The sequence below is a fragment of the Epinephelus lanceolatus genome, chromosome 6 (assembly GCF_041903045.1).
Source record: "Epinephelus lanceolatus isolate andai-2023 chromosome 6, ASM4190304v1, whole genome shotgun sequence".
In the NCBI taxonomy this organism is placed as follows: domain Eukaryota; kingdom Metazoa; phylum Chordata; class Actinopteri; order Perciformes; family Serranidae; genus Epinephelus; species Epinephelus lanceolatus.
Genome location: NC_135739.1, coordinates 1,226,996 through 1,238,780, shown reverse-complemented (window position 1 = coordinate 1,238,780; position 11,785 = coordinate 1,226,996). Strand labels below are relative to the sequence as shown.

The 11,785-nt window shown below is 41.5% G+C and overlaps 1 protein-coding gene across 1 annotated transcript; it reads right to left on the bottom strand.

Moving 5' to 3' along the window:
* Positions 1 to 618: 618 nt before the first annotated feature.
* On the bottom strand, positions 619 to 2,301 carry LOC117253510 (growth arrest and DNA damage-inducible protein GADD45 beta-like). The gene is made up of 4 exons (XM_033621005.2): positions 2,070 to 2,301; positions 1,763 to 1,864; positions 1,441 to 1,663; positions 619 to 1,307 (listed from the first exon to the last, which is right to left on the bottom strand). Exons 1-4 carry the CDS (start codon positions 2,111 to 2,113, stop codon positions 1,194 to 1,196), a joined length of 483 nt encoding a protein of 160 aa, XP_033476896.1. The 5' UTR covers positions 2,114 to 2,301; the 3' UTR covers positions 619 to 1,193.
* Between the last annotated feature and the right edge of the window lie 9,484 nt (positions 2,302 to 11,785).

The window sequence follows — 11,785 nt, the reverse complement described above, 5'->3', positions numbered from 1 at the left end:
ATAAAACCAGAGTGAGCGTCCTCTACTGACCAATCAGACTGCAGGGTTTCTAGCTCCACCTTTTAGTACCAGATCTGTGTGCTAGGTACCCCAACAGAGGGGGGACCAAACATGGGGACGCTAAGGAACGCTTCTGTTGCTACCATCCACAACTTTCACTGTGGAAATGGGATAAAAAGTGTACTGAACTGAACTGGACTGCTCTGTGGAAACGAGGCTTGTGCCACCATGAAGCAGTGAGTCGAACACTAACATCGCCCCCCTAAAATACAGCCACATGTATCACATCAAGGTTATCTTCAACCTCAGACTGTTTGATTTGATGGATATATTTAGAGTATCCAGCATGTGGAGGCTGTCCACATACTTTTGGCCATATAGTGCATGTCCCCCAGTTTTCTTAGATGTTGCATTTAAGTACAGTTTAACATCAGTGAGGATATTTTCTGCAACAACACTCCTACACTGCTGAATGTTTTCATCTTAGGTCTTTTGAAATGTGGTGACTCAGTTGTAGTCATCGCTGTGAGGATGACTCACACACACACACACACACACACACACACACACACACACACACACACACTCCTCCTGGATGAACCACTCAGAAATCAATCATTTCTCCTTCAACAATAATTTATTCATCAGGTTCAATAAACAGGTGGATTCACTCATATATTAGACTCTGTTCCTTTAAATAAGCAGCTCTGACGTCAGTGTGACTCCGACTGCGTCATTAATAACAGGAAATATAATAAAACATGAAGTCACATGTCCTCAGTTCATGTGTGGGCGGACAGGTGAGCAGAACACCTGTAGCTCGGAGCTCCACGTGCACGAGCTCCTCAGTTCATCCTCAGTTCATCCATTCATGGTTCAATCATGTGACATCCAGCAGTCACGTGACTCTCCCCCCTTTCAGCAGGTCCAGGACCTGAGTCCACCTGCACAGCCCCCCCATCCTCTGATGGGAGGCCCGGTCCGGCCTTCGCAACCCGCCCGGTCCCGGTACCTACATCCCACGCGCCCCAGAGGCAGCAGTAAAGCCCCGGGTCGGTCCGGTCCGGTCCGGTCCGGTCCGGCCCCTCTGTCACTCAAACGCCGTTATTCCTCTTCAGCACAAGGTCGGCTGTTTGGACTCTTTCTCACCGCTCCACAGCGGTCTGACTCGGTTCGGTTCGGCCCAGTTCGGTTCAGCGGTCCTGCATCTCCAGACAGGGGACCCACTGGTTCCTGCAGCGGCTCTCCTCACAGAAGCTGCTGATGTTCTGCAGGGCCGGGGACTGCAGCGGCTGCACCGGGGGGTTCTGCAACACAGCGGGGACACACACACCGTTAGACTTCCGGTTACACAAACATCATTACGTATTAATCTGTGTTTATGTTTATTGTGCATGTGTAGATCATGAGCAGCGCGGGGAAGGAGGGAGGCGGACTTACAGTGACCAGGATGCAGTGCAGGTCCCGGGGCTCGTTGCCGTTGCTGTCCTCGGTGTCCTCCTCCAGCAGCTGAGCCAGCCGCCTCATGCCGGACACCCGCAGGATGTTGATGTCGTTGTCGCAGCAGAAAGCCTGCAGCAGCGTGAAGTGGATCTGCAGCGCGATGTCATCTTCATCCTCCTCATCAGTGGCGAGGACGCACAGGACCACACTGTCCGGGTCTCTGCAGGGGGGGGGGAGGGGGGAGACCCGGTTAACGTCAACACGTCACATCATCTATGACTCTCATTATCTGTGATGAGCTGCGGAAAATCAAACTTACACATTCATGAGTTTGGCGGACTCGTAGACTCCCACCGTGAGACAGTCCTGCTTCTGAGCCGCGACCAGCAGCTCCTCCAGAGCCTGACTCACCGTCTCCATCCTGCACACACACACACACACACACACACACACACACACACAGTTAGAGACGTGACCGAAACCCGCACAGTGTGTCCACACGCTGCACACAGCATGTGGACACACTCAGAGGACATCATGTTTAATATGATCTGGTCTGAATGTGACTGCGCGCTGCCGCGTGTCGCTGCGTCATGACGCGTCGCTAACAAGCATCAGTAACTTACTTTTTCTCGGTGCTGTTGGAGCCGACGACCTCCTCCAGAGTCATGTTGAAGTCAGTCAAATAATCCACAAACTCCAGGATAATGAGAAATATCCACAGCGCGCGGAGAGGCTGCTGAGTCCCGGGATAAGTCCAAACAACAAGAAGCGGTAATCCAGCTCGGTACAAAGATCCGGTCCGGTAAGGTTCAGCTGAGGGTCCGTGTGAGTGAGGAAGAAGCTCTCTGACTCCGAAAGCAGAAACTCTCCCTCTTTATACGCGCTCTCTGCGGTGGGCGTCACCCCGCCCGGCGGCTCCTCACCTGATTGGTCCGCTGCTGTCAATAGATCCCCCGGACTCTGCGCCCATTGGCTGAGCGCGCAGCAGACGCCGGAGATCCCACGTGGGTGGTTTCGGAGAATCCCCCGCTCCCCCCCCCCCCCCCCCCCCCCCCCCTCCTCCTCCTCCTCTTTCTCCTCACTCTCTCAGTTTGTTTACTGGGAGGCTTCTTCCTATGTGGAGGAATGTCCACACTCTCCTTCCCAGGATCTGCTCCTGCTGCACGGGGAGAGCTCCGGAATCCTCCCGAGACACAGCCGGATGGAGGGCAGCTCCGCCCGGCCCTGCACCCGCTCACAGACCCGCTCACAGACCCGCACAGCATAAATTCAGCTTTTACTAAATGTGGGTGATGCAGAAGCTGCAGCAGGTGACCGGCCCCGTGTCAGAGCACGAGCCCTGCAGCAGAGCGCGCGGTGCATTGTGTAAGGGAGGCTGCAGGCTGAGCACCAGCACGGTTAAAAATAAAAGAAAAAGCACGAGGCGACACTCACGAGACCCTCAGATGACACTTTGGTTTCTCTTTTGTTTCACACATCAAGTTTGATTTCTGTGAAGCTCTGAGGCTCTGCAGCAGCTCCATGAACGTGACGTTGAGGATTGTTTTGTTACCGGTAAACAGCTCCGGTCCTGACCCGGGTAAAGATATCCCGGGTCAGGACCGGAGCTGTTTACCGGTAACAAAACAATCCTCAACGTCAAGTTCATAGATTTATACTTTTATTAAATGCACTCAGTCTGTCTGCAGCAGGATGCATGCCCCCCCCCCACCCCCCACCCTGCAGGACTGTCTGCAGACTGAGAGCAGGTCTGTGGCGCCCCCAGCGGCCTCGCGGTGTCACTGCAGCAGTGAAACCAGCAGGACATGTTGGAACACGCCTGGACACAGTGAAACCGGTTCCCCGAACTGGGGCACATGCAGAGGGGGAGTCCTGAGGGGGGCTGTTGTTATGAGGGACCTGAGGGTCTTTAGGGAGGTTTCAGGGTCCATTAAGGGGCTTTTGAGTGCGTCACTAACACATGAAGGAGTTCTGCAGGTTTTTAAAGACAGTTTCAGTTTCTGAGCTCCAGAGGAGACTGATGGACCCTCTAAGGGGACTCTGAGCAGTTTCCACACATCAAACACAAACATAATAATCAGATAATCCAGAGACAAACGTGCAGATGACACAGTTTAGTTTCAGATTTGTGCTTTTAAGGATGATAAGAGAAACTTCCTCTGCACATGGACCTGGATCAATCTGCAGAAAGACCTGAAACCAGAAACACTTATATCCACTGATGACTTTAAGAGCATCACTGAGACCGTGGTGACAGAGACAGAGAGGCCTCTGTGTTGTTGTGTCATTGAGGATTTTTGTGTTGTATGTTTTATTTGCTGCATTTTAACGTGTTCTGATTGGACAGGTCTCTCTTAAAGTGAACTTCAGTCTCAGTGAGACTCCCTGGTTAAACAAAGATAAGTAAATAAGAGGCATGTTTAAAGAATATGAATCATATTGTCATCATCTTTGCAAGAGTTCACTGCTTATTCAATCCCTTAAAGTTAGGAAGTACATACATACTTTACCCTTATCTTAATATGAAAACTGCAAGAGCCTAAATCAAAGTTTTGTCTTTCTAATGCATAAAATAAAGTTTAAGGTTCTTCTTCCGTCCTTGATATTAAAACATTGGTAAAGTTAAAGGGACATTTAAGGTATAAAACAGACGTTTTAAGGTGTAAATGAAGGAAACAGGCTTCGGGTTTAAGAGGTTTTTGTCTTTAAGTGTTTTATATGCTGAGTTTTCTGAGAAGAGTTTAAAGGATTTTTAGTGTTTTTCTTGGAGACTTTAAGGGGCTCTTCGAAGACTTCCCGGGATTATTTTTCTGCCTGGTTTATTATCTCTTAAACCATGAAGTGAACTTTGGCTTCAATCAGTTTATTTTAGACTTATTTATAATGACGTCATGAAAAATCAAATCAAGTTTAAGTCCAAATAACAAACAGGAGGAGGAAGTTGAGCTCAGTCAAGATAAATATTTTCCTCTGATCCTGTGCTGCCACCTGCTGGTCTCATCTGCTTCAAACACTTTCATGCTGCTTCACTGTTGAAACACTTAGACATTAATTTACTTATTAAAGTTTAATGTCATGTTTTCACCTGTTTTACCTCAAACATCTGCACTTAAAAGTAAATCCTCCTGAAAACCACCTTAAGAAAGCACTTAGTTTTTAATCTGAACATTTCAGGACGGTGTCACTTAGTTTAATGGTTTATTCAGAGGTTCACACTGTTTAATATCAAAATTATAAAGAAGCCTTAAGTGTCTCTGCAGAGCACTTGTCTTTACTTTAAGAGACTCTTCAGGCTCAACTTTAAGGAGTTTTTCAAGGCATAAGATTAAAGTTTAAAGGACTTTATGATTAAAGCTTAAAAGTCTCTTCAACTTTATTTTTTGTACGTGCAGGTTCCCTTAAATCTTAATTTTATATCTTAAAACACCCTTAAATTCAATTTTACACTAAAAAAAATTTGACAAAGTTTTTCTTAAAAGTCCATTTAAATTAAATTCAAACCTTTAAATCCTCTTAAACTTTAAATTAAAGTTCTTTAGTTTTAACTTTTACCCTCAGTCATTTCAGCTATCAGGCCCTGAACTCATCACCTTTAACATTTAAGGGCCGACACGATTATTTAAAAAAAAAAAAATCTTGTTTTGATATTTTAGTTTTTATCAGAGCTAATTTCACCAGCTGAATATTTTCTGTCTGATTATCGTCTGTCAATCAGCTCATTGAACTTTATTTTGTTTACATCAGTAAAATCAATGACTGATGATCCGCTGATCACTTATCAATCGACCCATCAACACTTTGTTAAAGACACTAATGACTAATGATGAGTTTCTCACCACAACTGAATCCTTAAAGACACGAGACCTTAAACATGTATCTCCTGAAACTCTCATTTCCAAAGGTTCATTTAATTTAATTTAATTTAATTTAATCACTTGAACTCTTTTGAAACTTTACTTTTAAACAGATCATTCCTCTTTCAAAAAAATCTTAAACTTTATACACTGAAATACATTAAAACTTTATTTGACACCTTAAAGCCCCTTAAATTTAAGTTTAATTATTATTATTTTTACACCTGAAAACATTGCACACTTTTATTTAATGGCTTTAAAGCTTTAAACTTGATTAAATTAAAATATTTAAACTCTATTCAGGGGCGTAGATACAGACTCAGTGCACTGGGGCCCCTGAGGGCGGGGGGCCCATTGAGAGAGTGGGCCCTCCAACAATGTGTCGCGTGGAGAACGGGCCCTTATGAGTGAAAATAAGACCTCTCATTAAATTCTAAACATTTGCTGTGTTCAACTTTAAACAAGTCAAAACCGTCTGTCTTGTTTATTTTTTCTTTTTTTGTAAAACAGAACATCTTCAGCAGAAGGATGTGATCATTGTGTAACAGATAATAATCAATCATTCCATATTTTCTTTGGTCTTTTTTTGTCAAACACAGATAAGCAGTGATGATCGCTGAGCAACATGTATGTCCATGTTATCCAGTGTCTCTGGTCATGTGACAAGGCGATACGTGCACGGCAGCGTGCACTGGGCCCGTCGTAACGACCTTATGCTTTTCTTTGTCATTATTTTACACTTAACTGTTTCTGGGTCATTTCAAAGCTTTTATTCCGCAGATTTTGCTTTTACCAGTTTCTATCAGCTGATTATTTCCTGTGCGTTGACCTGTGATGATCCAGAAACTTCCTCTGCTGATACTGTTACATTAATAAGTGATCAGCTGATCAATGACGCCATCAACACTTTATTATGTGATCAGTAGTTTCACATTCAGAGCTCAGCAGGATGAAGGTCGAGGTCGACTGGCTGACTTCATCAGAGCTGCGCGAGGTCATGTGATGAGTGTTTTCATTACTGAGCACTGTGATTGGCTGCTAACGAGCCTCATCAGTCTGCAGTTTGATCCTGATTAACTACTGATACCTCATCAATAATCAGCCACTGGAACAACACCTTCATTTTCCCCTTAAATGTTCGTTTCTCTGATGAACCTTTATGTGTCTTAGTTTGATGAGGTTATTCACAGAGTCATTTAAGGATCTTTAACATCTTAGTGCAGATTTAAAGGGTTAATTATGTGACCTTAATGTAAAAGACCCTTAAATGGCCTCTGGTCATGTGACTGATTCACTGACTGAGTCAAATTAGAAATGAAGACGTCATCGACATTAAACCCACAGATGGAAAATTCACCAGACACTCAACTAACACTTAAAAAGTCTCTCACAAATGAACCCTTAAAACACCCAGAGTTCATTTTATACTTGAAATAAACTCCTAAACTTAAACTAATGTATACTTTAAAACCCTTAAAGTCTCACTTTAAATCTTGAAAACCTTTAAGGTCCCTTAACTTTAATTTCATATTATAAAACACCTTAAATCTAAATGTAAACAAAACAAAAAAACTTGAACTGGAATTTTATTCCCCGCAAGGCCCTTAGACTTTCCTTTAACACATGAAGTGTCTCTTTAGATAGCCTATAAACCTGAATGTTAAGGGACGCTTAAGGGGTTTATGGAATCTCTGCAGGTTTAAGGTGAAGAAGTTTCTGACCGATGTGAACTACATCCTGCTCTGAACGGACTTATTTTGCATCTGATCAACATGACACTTGACACTTTATTTTATTCCACACTTTGTTTTTAGTCACTTTATTCATCTTGATGTAGTTATTTTATTTTCATTTTATCTTTTATATACATCGATCATTATTATCTTATTCTATTTAATGTCTTTTTGTCTTGTGCTGCTGTGATACTTGAATTTCCCCTCTATGGATCAATAAAGTTTATCTTAACTTCAGAATCCACAAACAGATTAATTAACCCTTAATTATACAATACACACATCTGATGTTAGTGTGTGTGTGTGTGTGTGTGTGTGTGTGTGTGTGTGTGTGAGCCCTCCTGCTGGTCAACACTCCTCCTCTTCAGTCTGTAGTTGTTCCTGCAGCTTCATTTCCATCTCACACATCCTTCAATCACTCATCTCTCCTCCTGAGTCTGGAGCTCGTTGTTGAGTCGTTTCTCAGAATACACAGTTACCGCTGAATGTTCACATCAGCTTCACATGGTGAGCAGCTTCCTCCTGATTAGTTCATTAACTGTTTATTAAGTTAAGTTTCTTCACTGGACTTCCTGCAGAGTTTCACTCAGGAAAGACTCAAAGCCAGCTGCTGCTTGTGTCACATTCACGTCAGATTCAGTTAAACTCATTTATTTTATGTTCTTTTCCTGATTTTCATCTAAACAAACAAACTCGCCGAGACAGATGTGTTGGTGTTGGTTCACATCATCACACTTAACAGCTGTCAGCTTTTATTAAACTCATCAGGAAATGTCTGCAGAGAGAATTTAACTTTCTGTGGCTGTAAAATCTGCAGCTCCGTCGCCCCTCTGTGAAGAGCAGCGTCACAAAAACACTGGTTTCCAACATGAAACTGTTTTAGTCAGAGTTTCCTGGTGTCAGTCAGCTGGTCTGTTTGTGTCAGAGAGGAAGAGACGTCTGTGGATAATTCAGCTCCTGGTAAAAAAAAACAACCTTCTGAACATCTGGGACCAGCTGCACAAAAAAGTTTTGCAAGTCTTCTCCTTAAGTATGACACTTAAGGCTGAATTTCTCCTTAGCTTAAGGCCTTACACCCCTAAAAGGTTTCTGTAGATAAGGAAAAACATTAACTCATTTCTTGCGTTAAAAGACTTTTACAGCGTAACAGTTTCCATGGAGATTGTTTGTTTGCTCATGCTGTGACGCTTGTTATCTTGGTTTATAGTTAGATGGTGAAAAACTGTCAGAAGAAAAGAAGCCAAGAAAACCATATTAGTCAGAGGGACCTTAAGGGTTTTTTTAACCTTGCTTTGGTTACTAAGGGCTTTTGTGCAGCGGTCGAGGGATTCCTTAATTATCAGACCAAGACAAGACATTTTAGGAGAAGACTTAAGGGTGTTTTGTGCAACCAATTTTATTTTGAGGAAACCTGAACAAGGATTTTAAGGGAAATCTGAACTTAAAGTGTTTTGTGCAACTGGCCAAGCAGTCTTAACTTATAAGAGAAAAAAGGTGAGCACAGATTAGCAGGTGCTGGGCTCACAGACAAACACTGGATTATAACCTGAACCTGTTCCTTCAGAGTGTTTCCTGGTGTCAATCAGGATCATTCAGCTCCTCAACAATCAACACTGAAGGAATTCTGACCAGGAGAAGTTTCAGATGGTTGTAATCTGTAATCTGTAATCTGTAATCCTCACTGACAGACGCCACTGAATCTGACACACTGGAGCTTTAAGAAATAAATAACTTTTAATTTATATTTTTTAAGGAGCTTTCAGTCAGAAGAACATTTGAATATTTCTCATCAGTCCTCACTGAACAGGAAGTCTAAAATAAAACTTTTTTCATCCTCAGAGGTGAAACACGCTCAGTGACACAAAACAAGGGGACATAAACATTTGTTGACATGTTGACATGACGACATGACGACCTGACTGACGCCATGATGACACGTTTCCAGTGTCGGCAGGTTGATAAATCACACCACAGGAAGTGGAGCCAGAAGCTTCCTGTAGGATTTAAAGACACATCTATTATGTGAATATTATGTAAAGTATATGTGATGTTAATATACTGTCCGAGCATCAGAGAATAAGAGGTGGAATATTCCTTTACAGCCTGCAGCAGTAAGTACAGAGCACAAACAGAGACACTTTACTCTGAGCTGACACTGTGTGAGTCCTGATGGGGCCGCTGGATGGCGCCAGAGTGCAGAAATAAATCTAATATTTTAGATTAATTAATTTTAAATTAATTGAGTTATTAGCAGTATTGTGACCAGTGTGATGAAAAGATCTGAAAATTATCTAGAATATTGTCATCCATCTAAACCCAAAGTGAGAGTAAAAGACAGGAATTTGTAAATTAGATTATTATTAAAATAAACAAATAGATAAATACAAACCATCAGAAAACCACCACCCCAAACTACAGCCTCGGTTTATTATGATTTTCTGAGCAGATTCAACCTTTTTCTTTGAGGTTGTGTCATATTTATATCAGGACTGCTTCATATACTTGATATTTATTTGGCACTCTGCAGGTAGCTAATTGTGTTAATAAAAGGCAAATATATATAATATACATATAACAATGAACAACTGAACAAGACGGTCTGTCAGGAATAAGGTGGTGAGTTAAAGTCTGAAGGACTTTGAAGCTATAAAGTTTAAATTCAAGAGGTTTATAAAGTATAACAATAAAATATGTGTCTTTAATGTGCACTATTAAAATGTGATGGACCTCAAAGGCTGTAAAGATTTAAAGTTATGTTTAAAGGGTTTTAAGGTATTTAAAGTTTCTGAGTCCTTTGAAGCATACATTTACCTTAGTAGGGCTTTGAAGGTGTAATACTGATGTTCAAGAGACTTTTTAAAGGGTTAAAATGAAGTTTAAGAGCTGTGTGGTTTAAGAATTGAAGTTTCAAGTATAAAATTCAGTCCTGGAGTGTCTTCATGCTGCAGCTTTAATGTCAAACTTCTTCATTTGAAGAGGAGTTGAATTTCAGAATCCACAAACTAAAACAAAATACATTTGAACCAGAAACATCTGAAAACGTTGATTATGAATAAAGATACCAGAGTAAGGGTTAGTGAAGGGTGAAGAACGAGGGGGCAGATCAATAGATACATGTTAAAGTTTTGTGAATGACATAAAGTCAGTATACAACTGTTTCATATATAAAATAAAAAAAACATTGCTTTTTAAACCCTTACATTTGTTATTGTAAGACTTTTTTAACAATTATTTTTTCTACTTATCTTCCCAGAAAAAAGATAACTTTGACCAAGGAAACTATTAAGACCTCTCAAATAATAAAGTCTTTTTTAACAAAATAAATAAGTTGTACAGTATATGTTTGAGTGTATTTCCCGTGTTGTCTATATTGGTTTTTACTTTATATTGTTTTATTTTGTCACGTTTGATATTGTTGTTTCATGAATGAATATGAATATAGATTATATTTTTAATGCGATCAATGGAAGTATGTATTTCTCTGTACAATATATTGACACATTTGAAATATGATAAAGAATTTAAATTAAAAGAAAAAGAAATGAAATAATCTAATTTTACTAAAAACGTACAAAAACAATAACAACAAAAAAGACTGCGATGAAGACCTCCTAAATTACCAGAAAAGTATTCTGTAATAAATTAAATTAGTTGTATAAGATATGTTTAATTGTACTTCTCTCAACAGTTTGGTATTTTGTATATTGTTTGTTTGTTTGTTTTCTTTTTTGTCATGTCAATCAATCAATTTTATTTATAAAGCCCAATATCACAAATCACAATTTGCCTCACAGGGCTTTACAGCATACGACATCCCTCTGTCCTTATGACCCTCACAGCTGATCAGGAAAAACTCCCCAAAAAAACCCTTTAACGGGGAAAAAAAACAGTAGAAACCTCAGGAAGAGCAACTGAGGAGGGATCCCTCTTCCAGGACGGACAGACGTGCAATAGATGTCGTACAGAACAGATCAGCATAATAAATTAACAGTAATCCGTATGACACAATGAGACAGAGAGAGAGAGAGAGAGACAGAGAGAGAGAGAGAGAGAGAGACAGAGAGAGAGAGACAGAGAGAGAGAGACAGAGAGAGAGAGAGATATGCAGGTAATGACAGTAGCTTACAACAACATTATTGAAAGTAATAATATTATAGTTATAGTTCTGGCTACTGTGGTACAATATGTTGAAAGTATGTATTAATATCTGGCAGTATACATGTGTGACAATAGTCATATGTGTATAATAACAGTAGAAGTATGACTAATGACTAATGATGGCAGCAGCAGCAGGAGGCATCTGGCAGGACCACGGCAGCAGCACAACCACACACGTCACGCTGTCCAGGCACCGCTGTGATATGAGTTAATCTGAGAGACAGTGGAGCACAAAGGCTCCGGAGAAGAAGCCGAGTTAGTGACATCCAGAATGGCCGAGTTAGCAAGATGCAGTAATAGAATACAAGAGAGAAGGAGAGAAGGTGCCCGGTGTATTATAGGGGGGTCCTCCGGCAGACTAGGCCTAAGTCAGCCTAACTAGGGGCTGGTACAGGGCAAGCCTGAGCCAGCCCTAACTATAAGCTTTATCAAAGAGGAAAGTCTTAAGTCTAGTCTTAAATGTGGAGACGGTGTCTGCCTCCCGGACCGTAACAGGAAGATGATTCCACAGGAGAGGAGCCTGATAGCTGAAGGCTCTGGCTCCTGATCTACTTTTGGAGACTTTAGGGACCACGAGTAACCCTGCGTTCTCAG